Source organism: Calliopsis andreniformis, chromosome 2, assembly GCF_051401765.1.
Source record: "Calliopsis andreniformis isolate RMS-2024a chromosome 2, iyCalAndr_principal, whole genome shotgun sequence".
Lineage (NCBI taxonomy): Eukaryota > Metazoa > Arthropoda > Insecta > Hymenoptera > Andrenidae > Calliopsis > Calliopsis andreniformis.
In genome coordinates, this window is record NC_135063.1 from 13,184,873 (window position 1) to 13,210,371 (window position 25,499).

The 25,499-nt window shown below is 44.3% G+C and overlaps 1 protein-coding gene across 1 annotated transcript; it reads left to right on the forward strand.

Annotated features, from left to right (window-relative positions):
* Positions 1–2: 2 nt before the first annotated feature.
* LOC143184348 (frequenin-2) lies at positions 3–24,765 on the forward strand. Its single transcript, XM_076386504.1, has 7 exons — positions 3–456; positions 20,285–20,309; positions 20,384–20,432; positions 20,525–20,614; positions 21,398–21,476; positions 21,767–21,855; positions 24,584–24,765. The coding sequence occupies exons 1-7, from the start codon at positions 393–395 to the stop codon at positions 24,746–24,748; spliced, it is 561 nt and encodes a 186-aa protein (XP_076242619.1). The 5' UTR covers positions 3–392; the 3' UTR covers positions 24,749–24,765.
* The last annotated feature ends 734 nt before the right edge of the window (positions 24,766–25,499 follow it).

A 25,499-nucleotide genomic window follows, 5' to 3' on the forward strand; every position in this document is an offset into this window, starting at 1 on the left:
CTTGAGAGAAAGTCGAAGACTGGTCTCCGCAGAGACCATTCGAGTCAGCGAAGGAAGCCAAAGCCTTTGGAACAGGACTCGACTGGAGTAGAGCTTAGCTAGACTTCACGAGCCGAATTCGCTTGTTCGCCTTCGAATCCCTGAGACCTTAAAAACACTTCCCGTGTCTGCTTCTTGTAAAGGTAAACGCTCGCTGGAATCAAACGTCCACTGAGCATTTCATACGAGTAGAGTCGAAAGTAGCAGAGTTCAGAGGTCGAATTCAAAGGGAATAAGAAAGATGCGGGGCAAACGATGAGACTGTTTTAAGCCAGGAAAGAGACACGAGCAGGGACGAGCGATAAGGTGGAAAAATTGATTCTAGCGAAGAAAAGAAATTTCTCCAGAGAAACATGGGCAAGAAAAATAGCAAGCTGAAGCAGGATACTATCGACCGACTCACCACTGACACGTACTGTAAGTATCCTCGCCTTCTGGTGACATGTTTTGTTTCTAGTCTGACAGTTGCGACCACTTCTACTGTGTAACACAGCTCACGACCTTTCCCCCGCTAAATCCTTAAGACCCCCTGTTACTCGTTACATTGTTCCCATTCCATTAAAACGTCAGTGTTTGGAATGATTTCATCCATTGTAAGCATAAGCTTGTGAAATATTCTGCTGCTATTCGGAATTACTCTACACAGACTGCAAGAGTAATGCTGTACCTCAGAGCCAGGCTAATCTTAGCCCATTTTTTATTTAAATTAAGTTTCTTGCAGGATCTTATTACTTTTTCTTCATTTTAACTAGAGCAATAGGAATTCAGTTAAGTTACGTGAGAGAAAATTAATAGTATGAACTACTTTAAATACTATCTAAAGAAATGGGTAATCGCATTTGTCTCTCGAGTCTCCTGAAAACTAACAAAAAAGAACTTAAGTCACGTTGGCTCTCGAGTACAGATTTTATATAGGACAATGCAAGATTATCGAACAGTTGCTCGAGAGAAATCCATGGATTAGTCTCGTCTTAAATTAAGCGTAGTTCCTTTGCATCTAGAAGATCTAGGTATCTCGGCAGCAAAGACAGGACTCCGAATTTACTTCAACTACACAGAAGGCAGAATCAATGAAATGGTAATACAATTCGTTATTACTTCAATTCTTCTAAACAGTATTTCCGCTTTGACAATGAGAAAAAGTTGACAATCTGGGACAGCATTTACTGAAGCCTCGACGATCGAGCAGGGCAGAGGAAAGGGAACTTCCCAGTCGTCGAGCTGAAACAATTACCATGCAGTCAGGAATGGAGGCGAGTGGAAGCCAGGGCAGGGGGGATCGCTGCGCGTCGGCGGCGGCGGTTAATAGGAAAAGCAGCGCAATGAGGAAACGAAATTTCACCGAGGCGCGTTTCCCGCGACCCAGGAGGAAATGTGACGTCCCGACGGCTGACACGACCGACTCGTATGAATTCTGCAATCCCCGACCGCAGGAAATAGGGCGGAAATGTTTTTAAAGCGCGAGCCGCGACGGGATTCACCGCAGCGCGAAACTTCTGCACGCCGAACGCCCGAGAACTCGAGAGCGGCTCAACGACTCGGCAGTCCATGTCAAATGAACCGAATGCTAACGACTCCGCTGAACGTTCGCGACGCGCAACTTCGACAAATTCGATGGGCCGCTTAAAACGTCGCAGCTTGAATTTACGAGCCGCTGTGAGCGTAACGAGCGAGGGGACATACTGTTGAGGACCAATCAATGTGTCGCGAATCCCTGCTTTTAGGAAGATTATGGTGATCGCCATTAATTTATTGCAGTTCGCCAACTAATAAATTGATCGACGATGCTAACGACAGAAGCTGTACACCGACAAGGTTTAGGTCAATCCATAAATCCGTGGGCATTTGTTCATCGTGGAAGCTCTGAATTACTGTAAATGTTAACGGAGCCTCGAGTCGCGCAGATGGTTGACTTGTTCTACTGCAGTCTATGCCGTCGCTTCCAAGAACCTGGGAAATTACATAGTCTGAATACTCTACTGGAAAGTATGTCTTGGCAATTACTCGCCTTTTAAACAAACTGTCTTTTGAACGAACTGGCTATGGGTTCTTTTTTCTTTCCATACCGAGAAGAGATTGAGTATTTATTTATACGCTCAATGTTCACCGCAGCGTAAGCCTCGATAAAAGTAAATGGAGTCAGCGAGGGAGAAAATTCATGGAATACAGGCTCCCTGACAGATTTATTAAAATTGATCAGGGATACAGAAAGGATTTAAATTTCGAACGCAGACTTTCGCGCGTTTGAAACCAAGGTTCCCTCGTCCCGGACTAAAGCGTCCACTTTAATTACGCCAAGTGACAGCTGGAGCGAGCAATCTGCTTTCAGCCCAGAATTCTCTCGGAAATCTCGTTCGAACTGTCAACAGAGCGCGTAATCCTGACTCGATGGACTTTTCCTCGTCTGGAAAAAGGTTTGACTCGCGGGGAAAGCCACGAGTCATGAGCAGCGCGCATTTCAGGGCAGACAACAACGCATAAAGCCTCTGGAATCGCATTCCCGCGGATCAATCCCGTATGAAAACATTCTTCCCGCAATCCTCTCGACAAACTTGTCCCGCTCGTTTCGTATTCCTGACGCTTCCGACAGAAATATCGGGCCGAACGATCGAGACAAACCTCAGAAACGCTTGAGATAGGATCGGAATAGAAAGAAGGGGGTGCCGCGGGGGCACGATCGAAAAGGTATGCGCATAAAATGGCAGAGAGCTCGTGCATGGACGGCTGTCTGGTCGAAGCGTGGAAAGGTATCAGAATCGATCGTTCCACCTGCCCCGCGCGACGTTTCATCAATAGAAGGGACGATTCCTCCTATGTATGTCCGACGAGCCGAGCCGTATTAATAATAAGCGAAATCGAGCCTCGACGCCGCTCGCGTCGCGACACCGAAATAGAATGTTTTTGTTACGACGCGCCAGAAATCCTGGAGAAAGCAGCTAGACGTGAACTGTCCAACTGTGTCTCTTTTTACTTCCTACTGACGAATTCGACTTGCTGAATTATATAAAACACGACGAATAGAAGAAGTATCGAGAATATTTTGTATTAAATAAGTCACTGCGTATTGTGTGTAGACTTGCTTAAAGGAACGAAGCAGGGAAAAAATTAGGGCTGATAAAAGCGTTCGTGCTTATCTTGCTTCGTGTCAGTCGAACATCGGAATTACTCGAGCTGGCTTCGAACGTGCCCTGCTATTTTCTGACGATGAAATATTATGCGTGATAACGTCGTTAATTCAGTCAATGGTGTCGTTCACCTACGACCGAAGGAACGAGACGAACGAGCAGAAAAATCGAGCTGATAAAAACAGCGACGGAACGTCTGAAGTCTAAGAGAAACGAGTAGATAACAACTGTGTCCACAGAATAGAGTGTACAGAGAATCTTGTTCTGTACGATGTATTGAACCCTCTAACAAATAAGATGCACTCATCATTGTACACTCTCGTTAATTGCCCTGCCACGATGAGGTATTAAACTCCAAGTACTTGGCTTAGAATGTCGATTACAAAGAAAGAAAATACTGTGCAGGGGATTACAGTTAGACTCGAAGAATTACGTTAATTGCAGGTGTTCTTGTTCACATCGGGGATCTACGAAGGAAATAATAATATTTCTCTTAATAATACGCGTTGAAGATGCGCTTCTCGCAGCGCGCTTTAGTTTTATACCCAACAGCATCGTAAAACCGTTTATATTCAAAATGAGCGCAACTCGCGACGTAGCTTCGAATAATGAGCTTCAATCTTCTCCTTCCTAAAAAAGGAATGATGATCCGCGCCGGAATTGTGATGAAACAATGCTCGAAACTGCGACTGGTTTAAGACTCCATTTTGTAGGGAATACTTATTATGCAAAGTCGCTGATAGAAGAATGTAAAAAAACTGATACGAAGCTGTTCGTGGTAATAATGACGTCGTTGAGGAAACACCGACAAGTTCTACGTTTAAGAAAGCAAGTTTATTGCGGAAAGGCTCGCGAATCAGGTTACGTCAGATAAACGCGAGAAAAGAAACTCAGGGTAACGTAATCCCATGCGAAGATCTACATAGGATAAACTAATAAACCACCGACGATAACACGGTATTAATCACGCAAGTCGTTAATGTTACTAAAGGAACGAGAAAGCCTCTGATCTCGCCAACCATTACGTCGAAACCACTGACGTTTTTATCCACTCATTTTCCCTCGCCAGCTCTTGGAAAACGATTTAGCCAGGCCTCAGACCTGCACATTTTCATGTCGTGAAAGCAATTCCGCAACAGTTCCCTCGTGGTGCTGCTATTTTTACCAAACGCGACTTGGTCGAATCGAGAATGCAGAATAAAATTTTTCACGCGACTCTTAGTCATCGAGAAAATTGAATTTCAAAATTCACCTTGTACTTAACGTTCTTCCTACTTATTAAGGCACACTATTAGTAGGGCTTGAACGAAAGGTGAAATTATCCTGTAGCTGATTTTTCTGGGCCAATGGTATCGATTTTACAGCATCACCGTGAAAGGAACAGCGTATTTCCGAAAGGAAGCACTTTCACAAAATTATATCCGCGTGTCTCAACTCCCAACGACACTGCTACACTTCCCAAGGATAGATCCTCACTGGTGCAATTTTTCTTCTCTTCATTCTCCAGCTCCCTGCGGGATAAGGACATTGCGAATAATGTCGTTGCAGGGTGAACTAAGACGGAAAAGGACAATTCTTTCAACGACAATGTTCCCTTTGTTAACTGTACCAACTTTTAACGTCACGACGGCCCAAGCGCTATTACTGCTACGAGAGAAAATGCCAGTGTTTCGGGTAAGCATTAAATAGAGGCAACATAGCGAGTACGAGTTGCGAAGGTGGATAATAAGAGGCATTGTTTCGCGTAATAAGAATGCTCCAGGGTGTTGCAGTCGGCTCATAAATGTCTACGATGCACGCGTGTTACTCGACGTCGACCTACCGACCTGTACATTAGCTACTTTTTCTTTTTATTTCATGTCAGAAAACGTTTAAGCCATTTGCAGAAGAAGAAACAAATAGAAAGGCCTTTATTTTGAAAACTGTAAGCCTAGATACACGATCGATTAATACTCGTATCTGGTTTGCCAATTGCAGCGACAGACACGGGAAGCATAATGTGAGAGATTACGGAAGAAACATTTCATTGGATTTCAGCAGTCTGTTTAACCATATCGTCAGTATTCGAGCTCTAATCACGCATTAAATTTTACGTGACACCAGCGTTATCTCCCCTATAACTTCCTGGCAGAATGGCTTCTAATTTCACGAAGCAGCACGCGAAATTCTGTTCGTCTCCTTCATTACGACATTATTCTCAAATCGGGGTATATAATTTGCATACTCTTTCTGCTATCGTCGACTGTAAAATTAGAAGCGATGATTGGACCTTCGTGGATTTCTCAAGCGTTCATTAACATTCCTGCTTAACGATTCGCGTATCGAGGCTCCAATTAAATCCACCACCATATTGAGACACAGAAATGAACCACGACGTCGTGACGAAGTGGGTCATCTTCGTTACACCTCATCAATAAGAAGCCATTGCCAAAGCAAATTTGTCACTTCTCGTTCATTCGATTTACCAACTCAATTAAACTCCTTGATTATCCACTGAACACTCTGAAATATGTCTTGTGCCTCAGTAACAACTATCTCGAAAATCAAAGAACCAAATATTATTAAATATTACTTGAGGCCTCGAAAAAAAATGTTATCACAGTTCTCTTTAGCCTTCACGCCTGAATCTGGATTTCCAAAGTATTTAAAACAGAGTGGCAATTCTCGCCCCTGGAAAATGGCTCTTTTAAGATTATCTCAGCCTCGCCACACACGTCACCGCTCTCATTCGGGAGAACTCGCTTCAGATAAAAGGAAAGCAGCGAAGGGGAAACGCGATCGAGAGGATCGAAAGGGATGTAAACAACGGCGAATAAAAGGAGCACTGGAGGTAGAGGGATTACGGTTTGACGCAGAGGAAAATTCTCCACGTACGAAGGAATTATTATTGGCTGGCAGATCTTGGAACGAGTTGCTTGAATATCTGGACCGGAAAGTATTCGTAACGCTGGGTGCGGTAGCGCGGACAGGTCAGTCGGAAAAATCTTCCTCCTCCAGAACGGACGGATTTCATGGCATAAAATCTACCTATGTATATGTACATCCAGTCTGAGGAATCGCGCAAGGGACGGGCCGATAAGATTATCTTGTTCTTTCAACGAATTACCCTCGAGGGCCACCCTTCTTCTTCCTCGCCGAGCTTTTATAGCACTCTTTCTCTTCCTCCTCGGTACTTTAGGTTTAATGGAGGCACAGTATCGCGTAAATCCACTGAATTCCTCTGACCCGTTATTTATATTGCCTCTACGAAACGCACCGACCAAATATTGGCCCAATAACATTCAATCAATTGCAACATAGAAGTTTCGAAAAACTATATCAACTCAGCCTGCGCTGTACCAACGTTTATATGTATAAATGATATATCGTAAAATTTATAGACACAACGCTGGTAAAAAAGGTTGTAAAAAGAGGCAGACAAATGGAATGTGATAAAATCCAACCACTGTGCAAATATTACGAGACATATCCACTTGTCGGGGAGTGCTCGAACGATTATTCAAGATACAGCGATTGCAAAGCAGCGACCGAGCAAACGAAAGTAGTGTAACGACTGGTGTGTGCACGGCGGTGACGGGAATAGCCTAGTAGCTCGTCTAAAATTTATGGAAATCGCGATAATGAGAAACACGCGACTCTAGCCGAACGATGGAGCCGATATCTGTGTACGCGCTGCGCGTGCCTCGTTCGACGGGCAAGTACCACCTTAACCCGACAATCATGGTTAGCTTCTCTCGATCGATCTGCCGACGAATATCGAGCTCTCGTTCGATCACGGCCAATACTCGCCATTCCTGATGCCAACACCACCAATTCCCAGAGCTTATTCCACGGTACTCGGTGAAAATTCGGTACGCGCCATTTGACAAAATGATAAATTAACTCGACGGCTATTGCGTGAATGAAATATGAATTTCGTGGCTTCGCACGCTCGGCCCTTGCTTTGTAATGTAGCTTACCCTGTGTTCAATCTGAGATATTCTCGCTTTACCCATAAATTAAAACGCTGGCAACCGTGTCGCCTCGGTGCACGATAAATGAAGACCGCTAATTGTGCTAAATACTCGAGTAACTTTTAAAATTGTAAACACATAGGCAAATATAAGATCTTAAGGAAGTTAGAAAAATGAAGTTTTAGTAAATTCTAGAGTACCTACTAATTAAAAGAAAAATGAAACGTGGGTGGAGTGTAAACGAGGGGATATTTAACACGTTCTATCGCGCAGGAAAGATCGAGAGGGTGAAACAAAGCAACCTTATTGTGATTGGGGTCGAGGCGAAGTTCGCGTGACAACATGCCCGTGGAAGGGTAACCCGGAAATTCAACGACGCCCAGACTTCCTCCCTTCGATGCTTCGTATATCAGTTCAGAGGAAGGTGGCAATTAGTCCGAAGTAAATCAAATATCTGTTGCGCGAAACGAGTAGCAGACAAGTTGGCCGATCGAATCGAACACGAAATATGGCTGTTGGGTGGACTCGCTTCGATAGATTGCGCCTTCGATCGACTTACCGGAGCGCGCTTCGGTTAATAGGCTTTAATTGACTCGAGTAATCGTGCTTTCGGCATTTTCGACGATCGAGCCCTTTCCAGCTTCTCGATCCGATAACGACCTTTCGATCCGACCGAGCAGGCCAGCCTCTCGCTTTAATTTCCTCTGGAAAAGCCAGGAGCGGAGACGCTGAAATATCGAGCGAAATAAATTCCTTGGCGAGGGAAATCTCGTAGAGCCTGCAGAGCTGACTCATCGTCCAATAGATTCCCAGTGAAATTCTGCTTCGATTCGAGGAGTCCACTCGAATTTCGCCCCCTCGAAACCGTTTTTCCTCTCATTCTCCAATGAAAATTTTCGTCCCTGCTGAAAGCGTCGCTTTGGGTCATAATTCACTGTCCTGGAGGGCAGCAGCAGACTATAGAAGAACTTCCCAGCCGAAGGCATTTCGGTCACGTCGTCGAAAGGGAGACCCCGGGGCGAGGAGGTGAAAACACCAGCTGATGCATTTGCCGAGTTCCGCCCTGACGATCGGCAAGCAGACGGTTGCCAGGATCGTAAAGTTTCGCAAGAATGAGCGTAAAGCCACGGTAAAGCGAGTGGGTTGGAATAATGTCGCGAAAGATCTCTGACGAGAACGTGATTTATTCTTCGCGGTAGACGCGTACAGCATGACTTCCTCGCGAAGCTGCAACGGTGGCGAGAATTGGACCGCTTCATAAATTCCCCACAGTCGAAGCTTGGTGTCACGTGCCAGCGAGCAAATGCATCCGGTTTATCGTTCGAACGCATCCACCGCGACCTGGAGGCTGCATCCTCACCGCCTTGGCAGCCGTAATGCAGTTACGACCACGGAAATTACGCCAGGGAATGCTAATTCCTGTTAACCGGAAGTTTACCCTTCGAAGCGGAGCACTGCTTTGCTCGCCCACTCCCCATGGCGCGTCGTAAACGACCGTGGCACGTCCTTCGTTTATTCTCATTGCCTCTGTCCATCTTCCAATTTCCTTTGCTGCACTTTTTCGTTGGAGAATTATGCGAGACTAAGGATACGTGTCCAGTTGAGTATAGATAGTAAAACTATCGTGAGTTACCTGCTCTCGATTCGATCAAATATTATTTCACTATACTTCCTTATTTTTAAATGTGGATATTCATATTATAGCTAACGCTCCAATCTCGGTACAACCGTGTGTCAGAACAGTGAAGCTCAGAGAATTGAGCGTGAGCGAACCGTGAGCGTATCGATAACGTGGCTCGGCACTTGAGAGTCTGTGACAAGTGATTCTCCAGGATGGAAAGACACGTATAATCGTTAATATCGTTTTATGTAATGGACAATAGAAATGGGGCACTCATCGCCAAGTGAATCGTTCGTAAACTTAAGTACCTTTAAGGATCCCCTCTGATGGATGAGAGTCGAATGAGTTTCGGAATGAACTATCGGTACGAATCAATTCCTCTGTTCGAGACTATTCAGTTACGAGGACGTAATACTGTAATACTGTCGTACTGGCGCATCCACGATCTAGATTACGCTCGATCGAGTACAAGGAATCGTTCCGTGACATGCGGTTACGTGGTTCTCCTGCGATGTGTAGCTGGTACCTACAACCTCGTCGCTGGCCTCGCGAGCTACAAATTCATGGGAAATACGATGCTTGGGAATCGTCTCGAGCGTGTGCATGTCAACGGATCGGCGATTTATCGAGGTTCGAATAGGCACGACAGCGAGTTGCATCGAGCTGGGACGAATGCTCGCATGCTCGATCATTTATCGACCAATTTATTCTATTACGAATTCAGCATCGCGTACAGGAATGATACACCGTTAATTGGAGGCGGAGAAATTTGACATTGGCTCGGATCTACCAACACACGGGCGAATCCATTTTCCCATTTGTGTATCGGGCCGCAGAAAATGGAGATAATTGAATTATCAACGAAATGCCGACGTTATCAATGATACCATGGCGCGCTGTAGGTACATGGTAGAACGCGTTACTGCGCACCTGATGCAGTAATTATTAACTGTCGAACATCACTGATAAACTATGGCTTGCCCATGGATCGTATCAATGCTTCGTATTGATTTCGAACAGCTAGTTACTGCTCCCAGCAGCCAGCATCGGGATTTGGACACGCTTTCGAAAGTGATTGCACAACCCACGTGTTTATTACTTTCACGTTCGCGTGTTTTTACTTAGGGCGATTGTTCCAGGACACGCGAGCTATCACCTAATTACTTCTCGAGTTCTAACTTTGTAATTCTGTGCCTTGATAGAGCTGCAAGTTGCACAAAAGTTGCGTTCTGAATACGCTGCGAATTTGCAATGCCGTTTCGTCAAAGTTTCGGCAAAATTATGATTGTCTGTTATTACAGCGAAGACTGGTATCCTAACACTACTAAGTGTAATAATAAGTCCTCTCGGTATTTTACTTCGCGGGTAATAGCGGTTGCATCGAGTAATTACTCGGACGAAAGTTTGGAATAACTCTGTTATCTGAGTACGTTAATCACTAGGCGAGTTACGGCTCCCACAGCGCGGATTAATAAATCTAAATGATTTTACGAGTGAGATACAATTTTCAGCAGCGATAACTGTGACGGAAGGAAGGCAAGAACGCTATAATTGATGCTTTAGCAACAGAAACGACACTGTCTCATTCTTCTTGACTCAGAAAAACCAACCACTTTGCACGAAGCACGATATCAAAAAAGTTTACTCTATATTTTCGACTTATTTCTTCATATGGACCCCCCTACTTACCACTTGTACCATCAGCTCCGAGATACCATGTAGATAAACGAGAAGTAAGCGAACTTGATCATTAGACTGGCTCACTTTTTTGCCTGCAGGAGTGATATACGAAGAGAAAGTATGACAAACACGAGGCGGCTCTGGCGTCGCTTAATGTAATTCGCGTTTATTAACGTCGCGGTGCACCGTTCCAATTGCATTTTCCAATTTCCGCGTACGTGTTCGAGCATCGCTGCGTAACTTTTGCCGACTGTAACCATATTTCCCCGAGCGTGCAGCTGTCTGGGATTCCCCGCTATTCGCTCCCAAACAACGCCACCGAATCGCCGGGAGTCATTAAAATGCGTTTCGTGGAGCGCGATACCGCGCGAGACCTTTAAATCTTCCACGATGAAATTCTCTCGCGTCTGCCAGCTGCTCGCCCTCACTAATTTCCCCCCTCTGCCAGCCCCCAACCTTACCGCCACATCCTCACCACTCCTAGATCCGCAATCGATCAGTTAACCTGATAATAATGTCATGAACGACTACTATATCAATCACCAGCTGAAATTCAATTACACAATCCATGTAGAACGTTACAACTGGATTGACAGATTTCGGTGACGCGCAGGAGCTCGAGCAGAATTCGTTTTACTGTGAGACTGAAGTGAAAATCAAGGTTGAAGGAGTGACTGGTGTCGAGATGGATTGGATATCTCAGAGATCGTCGGGGTAGATTTACGAAGGCATCAGGTTCTCGTATCGATCCATTCTTTCAGCGAGTGCACTATAAATCATCAATCTCTCGGTAATGCGAACCATCCAACGGTCGATCTGCGATCCAACGTGGACGGAGGAGTGAGAACGAGAGCTTACCCGATTTAACGCTTAGCTGGAAATTAAATTTCCCCAAACAGCGCTGTGCTGTTAAGCCAGTCGCCGCGGAACGCTCGAGTTTTGGTTAAAACTGGATTGCGGAAAATTGCGAATCGTTCGGGAAGTACATTGCGGCCGTAATTCCAGTCACGGGAGCCACTGTATAAGAATATTGCATAAAATCTCGCAAAATGTAACAATATAAAACGAATGCTACGAACAGGAATTGCATTTGATTTTTTTCCGTGAAATCTATTTGTTTGGAAACGCTGCTGATATATTCTCCAGGGAAAAAATGTTTTCGATAACAGTAGCAGCAGTATCATAAAGTATTAGTTTTCGGTGGAACATAGGTGAAGTGGCAGAGATATCGCTTTTGCGCTTCCCATAACTTCTTTCGCTCGTAAGTTCCAATCGAGCTGTCGTTTCTTTCGTGGAAAACTTTACATACAAGCACCGTGACAGTTTTCAACTCGACCTAAATTCTTGTCGAACGTTCACCTACTTGTCTTCGTCGATCGGCAGACGGGCAAAAACAATCGGTTCTCGTCTCCTCTTGCTTTATCGCGGGAAAAGAACAACATTGGAGGGAAATGACGTCTCGTGGAGACCCGTATCGCGAGTCAACGTCGGTGCAAACTCGTGCTGCATCTCCACGATACGCTTCTCTCCCTGATGACGCGTTTGCATTGCTCGCGTTGCGATGAAAGAGACGAAGAAGCTGTTGTGTGCGCGCCGCGCCTATATCTCTTCGTATACGCGCGAGACACGTCACTCATCCTGCCGAGGAATACGTGTTCGCGCGTTCCTCGCGATTATACATTCCTCTCGAGAAGCTCGTTGCGTTTCCTCTTCCTTCTCCTCGCTGTTCGCTGCACACCAGCTGCAGCTTAGCGCATTGTTGTACTTTTGCTGCTGTTTGAACACTCTTCTCTCTTCTACCGTGACAATCCCTTATCAGTTTTCCATTATACTCTTCATTCGCGTATTTCAAGCTGCGATGCAGGTTCGCAGAGTCCATCGAAATTCTATGCGCCGCTGTTCAAGTGCATTGTGAATTCTGACATCGTCAATACTAGACTTTCGTCCAACCTTGCGGTATCAGTGTATCGTAAAACCCAGTTTTAAAAAAACGTTGATTCCTTTTTTTGCTCGAAGTTACGCTAGGGAGTTGATTTTTTCAAGAAAGTTTCAGTGTTTAACGGAAGGAGAACCATACGAGTTTAGAGATAAATTAAAGAGTTACTTTTCGTGAGAGGAGGAACCCAGAAACGTTTCCAGCATCCTCTTTAGAAAGCAAAGGCAAAAGTTGGAGCCACTGACGCTGTTCTGAGTCGAATCTTGTAAAAGTTTTCCCATTTCAACACCAGAGAGATAAGACCGTTTCTTAAAGCTATTTCAATTAATGCGCGGTCCAGACCTTTTTGCAAGGGTTTTGCAAATGCTAGATGATCATCGAACGCTTCAAGGTGATCGTCACTGACTCTGACATTCGGCCGAATTTCCATTTCCTAAATTACCACGTACTCGTTTCGGGGAGGTACTTATGCTACCCTTTATGGCGCACGAACTTTCCACTCAACGTGATTGAAGCGAGAAACTAAGCTAGTGGTAGATTTATAAATAAATTCAAGGACGACATTGCAACAAGCAAAGTCTGTTTCAATTTGCTTCCACTACATTTTTCATCGAGCAGCGAACTGTCACTGACGACAAATTAACGATCCTATTCGAGCATCGATTCGGTATCTTGACGTTTTCAACGACCTCGTTATTTCCTGAATATTATTTCCAGACACTAGAAAGCCAGCAGGAACTGCGTTATCGTCAGGATAACACCTTCGACAGCAATATCAGTGAATATCCGAAACGATCGTAGCGACCTTAGGTAGCATCTCTCTCGGCTGCTCCACGAACCCTAGCAGCCTTTCTTCTTCATCCCTTACGAGCTTCGTTGAGCTGGGGATTAGAAGAGGCCGGTACTTCTCGCGCTACGGCCTCCGCTCCGCCAAACGAGACGTTTCCAAGCTCGTTTCTTGCGAACGAAAAACGAGAGACGGTATCCAACAGGGAATACCACGGACCAGATTGAAAGACAGGCAAATGAAAATAATGAGACGAATGAAAGGTTCGTCGCATAAAATGGAGAGCTCGTTCCAGAGAGTTGCCTCGAGTTTTCGTTAATCATGGAAGCCTATTCAAACAGTCTATTTTCTGTCAAATATTAAGCTATTGGCATGACTATCACTCAATCTTATGGAACTACGAATCAGTTAATTATGTTTCTTCCGTCCATTTGCGAATCCTCAAATTTTGAAAGTTGGGAAAGTTGAAAATTAAGATTTAAAAGTTCAAAGATTTGAAAATTCAAAAATTCAAATATTTGAAAATTCAAAAAATTTGAAAATTCAAAGATTTGAAAATTCAAAAATTCAAAAATTTGAAAATTTGAAAATTCAAAAATTCAAAGATTCAAACATTCAAAAATTTTAAATATTCGAAAATACTTCCATCTCAAACTACACCGAATCAAAGGCTCAGGCCAGTATTTCCTTTACGCTAGATAAAGCACTGTTCACGAAGACTTAAGAAAGGAAAACCTGCAGTTCCTGAAAACGTCTCGAACGCGGTTGAGGGAAAGAGTAGAGCAAGGAAATCGAGGAAATAAAATAGAAGAAATATATGGTATAAATGAAAGGTTCGACGAAGGGTGAGTGGCTCTGTATGGTGCAGACTATACGGGAAGGTAAGAGGAGGGGGGTAAGCGGGCGAAGAGCAATTAAGCCTTTTTGGCCTGGAACCAATTACGAGGTAGAAGAGCTTCGCCATGAGATGTTAGGCGTGCTGGCCAGACTAGGATGGATCCCGGAGTTCTGCGGTCAACACGAAACTTTCCTCGACCGCTGCGAAAATTGTTCGTTAAAGCGTGCCTCCGTAAAACGACCGACGCGAGCTTGCATTACTAATTAGACGGACCGTGATGCTTTGTGACTTCGTTCTACGTTACATGTTTTCGACAGTGCACCGTATGCTCGAACATCTGGCAAGCTTCTAAGCAGAAGACGCTGTCAGTCTCCCCAGACGTGATAGCCTGAGTAAACATTTACCCTGGGAAATTTGAGAAAGAACCACTTTTCACTTATTAGCGCTGGGATCGTGGTTACAAACGTCTGTCTATAAACGTGTAATGCTACTCTTTTATGAACTACATATTTACGAACTTGCAGTCTTGCAGAAGACAATTAATAGAAATCTGCTGTTCATGCTGACATCATTATTTCTAATTTCCTATCGTCTTTTACTTAGTCTGTGCTACGACAGGCTGGTCTGAAGTATCCATTAACCCATAAACATGTCAACTACCGCACTTCGATTAGCGGAGAGTTCGATCAGACATTGGCCCTGTATTCGATGACCCAAGCCTTGGCAGGAAGTTATACAGGATGAGTCACTTAACGTTAACCGAATAAAACAGTTTCCTGTAAGTTACGGACGCGATGATAGACGTTTGAGGTAAAGGTCATTTGATATCTGAATGATCGTTCGATAATCTGATCGGGTCAAGTCAATTCAAGACCATACCAGAGCTCAGACATTTTGCCTTCCTTCTCCTGTTTTATTTCATATATTTTAGCTACGTCTCGCCTGCTGACATTTGCACCTGCACTAACCGATGTGACATAAACTCGCGTTGCTGGTTTCGGTGAAATTTCAAATATTGCCTAAATTTGATCGATGCATTGCAATGTCATTAGTAGATTCTGCGCGGACATTAAAGGGCGCCATTGCGGCGTGACGTTGCACCATTAAAAAGGGATCGAAACCCAATGCGTCCGTGTGTACCAAATTAAAGACGACCCCTCGAAATAATGAAGCTAAATCCAATGAGAGATCTCGATACGAGCTTGATCGAGAAAAATGTCAAGAGAGAAAAGTATGCAGAATCGAATTACCTAAATATTTGACAGGTCTTTTCACTGTAAGCTAAATGCTTCGAGTGACAGCAACTATTATGTTAATACGATATTACTTCCTATCAGAAAGATTCTCTTTAAAATGGCAAACCCTGCACGCAGTGAAAAGCAACGTAGAAAGATAGGAACACAGAAGCTTATTAAAGAAGAGGATTTGTACAAGGTGTTATGAAGGCAGACTCTGAACGAATCGATGGAAATCCAATTAAAAGCCTTTACGCTACCTTTCTTTCACTCGACAATGAGAGTCCACAGTTTCAATTAAATCGATATCGTTTCCTCCCAAGAATTTACATACAAAAGTCGTTTATATAGGAAAGCAGAAAGGTTCTCCTATCGGTCCATTTCAGGGAATCGAAAGACGGAGCAAAGAAACCTGGAACTTGAAATCGTGCGATAAATCTGTTGAATTTCACGCGACAAAGTCTCTTTGTCGACAGCAGTATCCAGTGGAAACGAGGATCCTAGAGATTCGGAAGAACATTACCTAAACGTAAGGACACTGTCCAGAGAAATAAAGAAAGTCGACTACAATGAAGATAACAAAAATGACCAAACTAGATAGGGTCGATAAGAAACACAGTGGAAATAGTGAACACACTGAAGATAAAGCAGACAACCAAAATAATAGCGTCGATGAAAACACAGAAAACAAGGGAATTAGCAGAAAATATAGCCAGCCTGCCAGTGAAAACGGTAAACATTTTACCCACATCCATCTCAATGTACTTGCTACTTCGACTTTTACAGCCAAGCCTTTACAACTTTACATCTCGTACTACTGAGATATGTGCGAAGGTAGGCTGAACCTTCGTGAACTTAAAAGCACGTAATACTCCTTTCTTCAGTTGAGTGAGAAATCCCTCTTGGCTGTATGATTCTGAGATCCAAGCTACATACCGTGTCTTGGGATTCTCTCCATTTTATTCTTCAGATTTTAGATGACTTTTCTCGTTCCTCTAAGAATATCTTTTACAAAGTAAACACGTCGTCTTGTCGCGTTGTAACATTTAAATGAATGTCACTGAGTTTTCTTGTAAACCAGAATATGTAAAATCTGTATGAATGCAAGAGAGCAATCTCCAAGAGCAGTGCCACGCTTCTGAAAGTGCTACGTACTATCTCGAATCGAATAAACGTTTAACGAATAAATGTGACTAGCCCAAAGTCAACCGACGTCAATACATAGTTGGCTCGTATACGTGGAAATATGAATTATTCGCTGGCTTCCATAGACGTTTTACTGGCGTATTGTACACTAGCCAATAAAGTAGCAGCCACGTGGCTGAAATTATCGTCACCTCGCAATATCGCCCCTGTATCGTTCACAGCTTATGTCCTCCTCGTCGACGATTGCCATCGTTCCATCTTCCACCAGCGAGTCTTCCTCGTTTCGTGGTCCTTGGCATTGAATACAATTTCGATTAGTTTTTAGAATGCTTCTGAATTCTGAAGGACGTCTATTGTGATATAAGAGGGAAACGCTATTAATCCATCGAATGAAATTGCATCTCAGAGTGCTTCTTTCACCTATCTCGCCTTGCGGTTATATTACAGCATGATTTATGTAGCGTATAATCTACTTTCCCGTTGTTTCATTATGCGTTATTCTGCCAGCACTTAGAATGACGCTATTAAAAACTTAAATGACCTTTAAACTAGAGCCTTTACCACTTCCATGTGTTGGAAAGCTATTTTAAGGTCTGTTAAAACGTTTTATTAACAATTCGGTTGACCTTCGTATGTGTAACTAGTACGTAGCAGGAATAAAGTGTCTTAATATTTTATATCCAACATTAAAGTCGTAAATCTTCTTCAAAAGTCCAAAGCATACTTTTTTAATTTCATAGCAACTCGATTACAAAGGTTCAGGAACATTTCGTGGCGTTATCCAAAGACTTTAGTTCTCAGTTGAGTCATGTAGCCGTCATCTCGTGATCAGTGTATGTCATATGTTTCGAAGAGACGATCGATAAGCCTCCAAAGAATCCCCCGTGGCTGTTGACACGGCTGATTACGCTCTGCTGGAGTCTTTCTTGCCACGAGGCAATGTGCAGACACTGTTTGGGCCTTTAGAGAGCAAATGTCCTAAGCGGCGTCATCCTCGTCGGTAACATCAAAGTACTGCTTTGAAGACAACCTTGTATTTAGTCGGGGCCTTTGAGGATAAGAAGCCCTGCAAAATGGACAGAAGCTCGAGATGTCCCTAGGTCAGCAAGTTTTCGAAACAAAAGCAAGAGAATTTCAAAGAGCAGAGACTCAGTATTGTCCCTTTGCCCTAACCTTTTCCTCTCGATTCGAAATACATTTGACGTTTCTTCGTTTCTGACTCTACTCCACTTCGAAACCTCTACTCTTATCGCCAGCTTGCAATTCGACGAGGATTTCAATGGCTCCCCATTTATCTCGCAAAATGTGATTTTCCAAAAATACGTGCACGATATATTTCCTTTATCGTCTCGAAGCAATTCCATTGGCCGTGGCCAGTGGAGTAAAGGTACAAACACGCGCTGAAACTCAGCATCGGTTAGCCCCGCCGCAGTCGTGTTTCTCACGGGAAGTTGAACGCGTTCGAAAATTGCTGATCGAAGTGCGGCTATTGATTCGATTCAGGTACGCGGCTAACCATGAGTTATACGAATATCGAAGGACCTATCTAGGAAAGCTCCACTCCAATTCCCATGAATCCAGACGATCCAACGACTCTCTCACAGCCAGCAAGTGGTCAGTCAAGAGACACCAGTCTGCCTTAACGTTTCACTTTACGCAGCCAGTCGTCGCAATGATAGATCACACCATTCAGAGTCCTTCGAAATGACTCCAACTTTTCACAATCGACAAGTGACATTATCGAAACGTCTACCCAAGTTTTTACTCCTTTGGGTACCTCGCCAGGACACAAGTTCTCAGCTGGAATTCCCTCGGTGAAAAGTGAGACTTGAAGTTTCCACGATCAAGATGAGCCGAATGGTAGCTTACTCTCGCAGGAGACGAGGGGAACGACGCCTGATTAGGGGAGAGTTATTATCATTACCGCAACGACGATCTCATCTCGAAGAAGCAGCGTGATAAGCGTAATTTTCCAATCCGTTTCGCGATTCACCGTAATTCAAACGAAATAGTTGAGCGTGCCCGCGGCGACCGCGACCACGAGCTATAACCTGGCAAATTTCATGCAAATGCAACGACAGACTATCCTGAACGCTTTTGTTGGCGACGAGATATTCACGGAGGGGTCGTTTCAAGTAAATTGTATATTCTAACTGGTGTCGCGACGTTATCATAACGTACACATCCGAGAAACAGCGTGGATCTATTGTAAAACGGGCATCCACGAGCGCTTCTCGTTCTCGTTCCACCTTTCGGGTAGATTGTGGCCACAAATTGTTCCACAACGTGGAAAAAGCCAAGAATAGAGGGCCACGGAGCATGTTTCTGATCTGGAGTCGAATTTCTCTCGAGCGCGTGGGAATAAATAGACGTTTCTCAGCCTAGATACGATGGATTCGTGGTGAAAGGCGGTCGGGGATAAAATGCCCCGAGATCCTCTGAATTCTGAAATACAAAAGATGGAAACGAAATAAAATCGAGGACGCGTTCGAAGAATAATTCTCCTCTGGATTCTTTTCACCGAGCGTTGGAATTGCGACACGACTCGGCGAGGAAGGAACGAAAACGTATCCGAACACGCCGAGTGTCTCTTTTCCCCCAAGAGCTGTTCAGAAAACAGGGCGGTCACGTCCCAGTAACTGCGTGTTCGCTTGAAAACCATGCGCAAATTTATCGGGGGGTTATAAAAGTCGAGCGTGGCCAAAGTGGCGAGCCAGAAAGATTATGTATGCGCGATTTGTCAAAAGGAGATGGTTACTAAAGAAACCACTTTCATGCGACGCGCCGTGCAAACTTTCTTTGCGAGTGAAATTTTTTATAAACACCCCAGACGTATTCCCTTGTGTTATTCTTCTACGATAAAATGTGAATCAGGTTTAACCATCGTTCTCTCTAGTAATCGCGTTGGTTGGACCCTTCGGTGACTCAGATTCTGTAGAGAAGAGTCATCGCGTAAACACGAGCTTCGTCGAGAAAAGCTGTCGCGTTATTGTGCGCGTAGAAATGGCCACTCGATTCAGCCGAATCTGGAGCGGGGTTATTTTTTCGACGACCTATAAACGAAAGAAGCGGGTCACATGTCTGCTCAACCTTGTCGGTCGGTGCATCGTTCATTTTCGATGGAATCGCAATGAAGGATATCGCGTTCGCCGATCGGCGAGTTGCGTGTGTCCACGATAGCACGGCGGTAGTTCTGTTGTTCATGGGATAGTTCTATGACTAACGAACACTGCCATCGATCGTCCCTAGTGATTTCTCTGTCGCTAGTTTCGGATAAATTCAATTCATCGATGAAACGATGGTCTGCATTGCGGTGACTTTTCGAGCCTGTCGAAAGCGAAGAGAATGCAAAGCCAGCTCGCTCGTTCGCGTCAAACGTTGTATTTTTCCAGTATTTGCGAACGTCACCACCATAGAACGTCGATGACTCCCTCGACAGCGTTCAAAAAATCGATCGAGCGCAAAAGGAACGTTAAATAACCTAATTTCTTCATTTTTGTCAATTATTTCCAAAACTAGCTGCAAAATAATTGAAATAGATGACACAGTTACATATGAGAAGTCGAAGAAAGCTAAGAATTAGGTGCCTGCTCTAAAGGTAGGACGTGGCCACAGGAAATTGAATCACCAATTTCCGTGACTTTAAAAGATTCGATCGGAAGGGTTCAATTGACAAAAATATCTGCACGAGCGCTGATAGCCAAAATTTTCTGAGAAAACGGCCTAGTTCCGAATTTACGGGCAAATGCACCGAGCAAAATTTCACCCCATTTTGAGGTCATGCCGAACACTGCTGGAATATCCTCCATCACTTTTCTTTCCCCTTCGCTTCCTCTCGACATTTCCTCTCCTACTCCTGCCAGTCTCCAACCTTCGATCGAGCCTGCGCCTGATTAACAGCATTTACCCTCATTTTTGTTTCAGTTACTGAGAAGGAGATTCGACAATGGTGAGTTAGATTCCACTAAATAAGAGCTATTAAGGTAAATTACATTCGATAACGATGAACAATTATTCATTTAGGCACAAAGGATTTCTGAGAGACTGCCCAGACGGCCTGCTGACGGAACAGGTATGACCTGATTTCAGTCGAAGAATTATTTAGACAACAATCTGTTAACGTAAACGACTGGGTTGATAAGCATGGCTGTCGCGTAATTTCAGGGCTTCATAAAGATCTACAAGCAGTTCTTTCCGCAAGGTGATCCATCGAAATTCGCCACGCTGGTTTTTAGGGTGTTCGATGAGAATTGCGTAAGTCCAATAACACGTTTAAAAGACCATGCAACATTTTCGTATGACCAGAATAACCCGAACTGAGCGCAGATTAAGTTCATTGGATAGAAAAAGTGGAAGCAAAAGTCCGAAAACGCGACCTTCAAAGCGTTCGAGTAATCCGAGTAGATCAAGAGCTCTCGTAACAGACCTTTGACTTTAGACCTAGCGATCTATTTACGACTCAATTAGTTTCACCGAAATCGATCGATCCTCATTCCCGATACGCCATTGTCCAGTATTTTCGTGAAGTAGGCGTGCTCGTCTGTTCGTCACGCAATACTTCCTACAAAGCCCAGCGGGAAAGAATTCAAATGAATAGCACCAATATTAAAATTGGGCGAAAAATATTGTTTCGCCCTTTTTCGAGACATTACATGGACGAGATTAAAAATTTATGCTAAGTAATCATATCAATTTTCTCGTCTGAAGACGATCGTAATAAAAAGCGCATTCCCATACGTTCCACAGTTACATTTTGTAGCTCTGAAACGGGAAGAATGTCCATCAAAAGGAAATAAAAGCGTCCTCCGCGTGATAAAAAAGTTCCAAGCTCTTTCGTATCGTAGTTCAAAAATAAAACGACGATTTTATTATCACGGCGCATCCACCTTTAATGCCGTCCGTTTTGAGGTCAATTTCCTCGACGTCTGCGTGTTTTTTAATTTCATCCACGGTGAATCGATTCGGTGCACGGCTTTAAATGCACGCGTAGTTGCATTCTCGACGAGAATATAAGCTAGGTCGACTGTCGTCTTGCAGGATGGCACGATAGAATTCGAGGAGTTCATAAGGGCGCTTTCGGTGACGTCGCGTGGTAACTTGGACGAGAAACTTCATTGTAAGTATACCTTATTTTTATGCGATTGCTCGTGGAGCAGAGACAAGTAGCCACGTACGATACGATCGAGAACTTAACGAGCAAAGTATCGATAAGCATTTTCGAAAGTTTACTGTACCTATATTCGTGTCCCAGGAGAAGGCTCTTAGAAAGCGTCAGGGGCAATGCTTTCCAGGAGACTTCTCGTGAAACAAGAATATCGCTACTTTCTCGAAACGAGACAAACGAAGCAGCGTATTGTGCGTTTCACGAGAACAGCAGTTGCAGAATCCGTGGCTTTTTATTTTCAGGGGCATTTCGGCTATACGACGTGGACAACGACGGTTTCATCACAAGGGAGGAAATGTACCGTATCGTGGACGCGATATACGAGATGGTGGTGAGTAAATGGTTCCCAAGCTCTCGGCAGAACTTCAGTCTTCTCCGGTTTGCACCGCCAAGAGAAGCAGCTTCTTCGTTCGCCGAGTAGTTTGCGAGAATTCGTTCCCCCCCATTTAATCGAGCGTGAAAACGTCGACGTCGAGGCAGCTTGTAATCGTCAAGACAAACGCGACTAAACTTAAAATGGATAACAGGAAAATGTTACGGTACCTTTACCGAATCGCCTCGACGAAACTTATCTTTTGTAGCTTCCGTTCGATAGCTCTAGACCACGGTGAAACATCCTTTTATCGGGAACGTTTAAACTCACAACTAAAGGCTCGTGACTCGTGGATCTCTGAAAAATAAATCGCGTTCGGTCGCTCTAAGGAGCCGTCATTATCTCATCCTTGACTCCGATCTGGAAAAGGACAGGGAGTCGCTCGGTTCGAGTGCGACGAGAGGCGACCAAATCGAATAAGGGAGACGACGAGAGAATCGAGAGGAGTTTACAAGTCAATTACCCAAGGAGAGCGAGCGAGCAAACGAATAGAGAGCCGAGGGCAAGAAATGACAGAATTATTCGGGTCAAGCATATTACGAAGCATGGCTTCTGTCACGATAGAATTTGGCCACTGACAAAAAGGAACCATTCGTAGGTTCTCATGGCAAAACGCTGACGCGAGAAAAAGACTAAATTTTAGATTGCTCTTTCAAGACTTTTCCTTCGCATGAATAGACAATAAACGAATTCGAGTCGTTTTAGTCGTGGAATTTTACTTTCGAGGAGCCTAATGTATACTCTACACTTCGTATTGCGTTACTGCTCTCATCAACGGTATCAAGTTTATAGACACATTATTGTCTTTTTAGTGTGATGCTATCTTCAAATTCACGCTGTTCCCGACCCTCGTGGGCGTGCTTCGAAAAAAAATGACCACGCTCGCCGCGTTAATTTTTAACGAATTCGCGCCGCAGCGCAGTCCATTGCACGGTTTTACGAGCGGCACGAAAGCTTTCCGCCACACGTGCCACGATAATGATAAACGCCTCGAGTTTCGTTGCTGAACGCTTTTGCCAAACTTTCGGCGCCATAAATAATTCATTTGCCACGGCGAAACTGGCGCAGTTAGGAAAAACTACTTTCCCCAAGATTTACACTGCAACTTCATTAATCAATTCGGTCCATCTCCGCGGAAAGAAAATTCTAGGAACAAACGAGCCATGGTAACGCGCAATTTCCGCAGTTCGGCCTTCGGAGGAGGCGTGGGGGCGCAAGTGAAAATAATGTAACATCTGATATTTCTTTGACGAATCGTCGGGGCAAGGTTCAGAGGCGAGTAAAAATAACGAGCATAAGTAAAAGGAAACCCGGTTTCGCATAATGCACGTGGTTGGAATTAAATTCGCATGAAGTAGGTCATGAACTTGGACGCGCGGGATATTAGTTGAAAGCGAACGACTCTGTGGAGAAATGAAGGCGGTGCGGGAACGATATTGTCTGCTTGGCAAACTGTACACTTTAACGAAAAATTACGTCCAGACTCTTCGCGTAATTTATGCAGGTATTCGTTAAAAGGATCGCGGCGAGGTAAAGGCTGCATCGAAACCAGAACGCAACAAACCAACGAGAATTTTTATCCCGCGATTTCTCTTGGCCTCCGTTACAATATCGTGGCATAATTTCTGCTTCAAACAAGATAGGACACGACCTACGGAAACTCTACAAAAGCCACGTTTACCTTTATGACGTTGCTACGCGTACATTTAACGTAAACACTTTCTTGGGCTTTACTTGAACGCGAGATCTAAGATATACGCTTTTCCTCGCAGAATGTATAATACGTGGGTTATTATAGAAACGTATCGTGGATGAAAAATGAAGCGAAAAGGGGGATTATGTACGGGTAGAATTATAGAAGCCTTAAGTCTCGTTCAGATTAATCGAGTTGTCTTGACTCCAAGTCACTTGGATTCAAGTGACTTCAATTCAATTAACTTGATTGGTCTGAACGTGCCTAGACTAAGAAGAGACTTAAAGGGATGTTTCAAGTCAAGTAAAATAAAGTCAAGCAGCTTGCATTCAAGCTGCTTGAACTCCAGTAACTTGACTAATCTGAACAAGGCTTCAGTCGCAGCTCGTACCAAGGAGAAAAGCTGATTGTAAGAGTAGAGTATTGTGGTTCGTTTAGAAGAAGTTCTCAAGCTCGCCTTGAATTCCGCGTGAATAGAATAAGATGGAAAATCGCGATACGTTCGTTATTCGCCACGCAACTGGAACTCCTTTCGTGCTCAGCCTCGTAAATATCAGGCCTCGAAATCACCGCGATAATTAACCGCGGTTTCAGACACGTTAAACCGCCGATAAACGTTGCATTCGCGGTTGAAAGCTTTACGCTGCGCAGCGATAGCTCGACGCGAGGGAAAGACGTCGAGTGATTTCAAGCGGCCTGAATTCGCGAGTCCTTTCGAGCCTTTTATCTAAAAGCTACCGGCACGAAAAAATCGTACAAACTGTTAGTTTCAACGTCTCCACGTCCTATCTCTTGCGGTTTATGCAGTGGCCTCGATACAAGTCTGCGCGAATTGCGCATATACTATTCGAAATCCTTGGTCTCGCAAAGTTATCGCAATTTCACTGAAATGGGAACGTTTTACCTTAAATACGGGGCATCGATGTGGTATCGTTGCCTCTGGTTTCGATAAAAAGGAGAAGCAGTTAAAAAACTGGGCACGCGATGTTGCAGGGCCAGCAGCTCGAGTCGGAGGACGAGAACACGCCGCAGAAAAGGGTGGACAAGATCTTCGATCAGATGGACAAAAACCACGACGACAAGCTGACCCTCGAGGAGTTCCGAGAGGGTAGCAAGGCTGACCCGAGGATCGTGCAAGCGTTATCGCTGGGCGAGTAACGCCAGATACCTTCGACGCTGGACAACTCCTCGACCGCTCGAAACAGGGCGGTCGTCTCGTCGCCTCAGTCCAGTCGTCGAACGGGATAAAGAGAAGTCAATCGCTCAAGCCAATGGGAAGAACGGGTGCCGATGACAAGACAGATACCCGTTTCGTGGAACGATCCAGCACAACCCGCAGTACACGCATACGTAGGTACTTTACATACGAATCCTCGCGACGCTATTCTCTCTCTCTCTCTCTCTCTATCTCTCTCTTTCTACAATTTTTCCCCTCGACGAATTCTCTTTCCACTTGATCTATACAGCATCCAGTTCTCTCCTCTTAGCGCGATTCTTGGAAAAATCGCGCGATGGTATCGGTAGAAGCGTTAAGTCTTAAGTAGTTACGTAGTTGACAATTTTCTATATACTTCTTCGTATTCGTCCCCATTTTCTCTATGCCAGCCGTTCCTTTGTACGAACGACGAGATGAAGAAACGAGATTATGGAAATTGTGTCCTTAAGAAGTTCGATTTAAGGAGAGATCTATAATTTCAAGAATCCTTGAGGAAAGATGCAGCCGCGGGTTTAATAAAGGAACTCTGTATATTGTTGGCCCGAGTCGGTTTTATTAAATTTAAACTCGCGATGCTTGGCATCTGAAAAGTGTGCGGTAAAAACGGATGTTGAAATATTGTAAGCAGACGAAAGTTTCATGTTCGTATACCATAAACTGCTGACTCTAACAGCAGTTCCAACCCCCTCTATT

Bases quoted from the DNA above. Each gene is read 5' to 3' on its own strand.
- LOC143184348 (XM_076386504.1), top strand. From the start codon at position 393: ATGGGCAAGAAAAATAGCAAGCTGAAGCAGGATACTATCGACCGACTC. The intron at 20,310-20,383 runs GTGAGTTAGATT...TTATTCATTTAG, and splicing joins GAGAAGGAGATTCGACAATG to GCACAAAGGATTTCTGAGAG. The intron at 20,615-21,397 runs GTAAGTCCAATA...GTCGTCTTGCAG, and splicing joins GGGTGTTCGATGAGAATTGC to GATGGCACGATAGAATTCGA.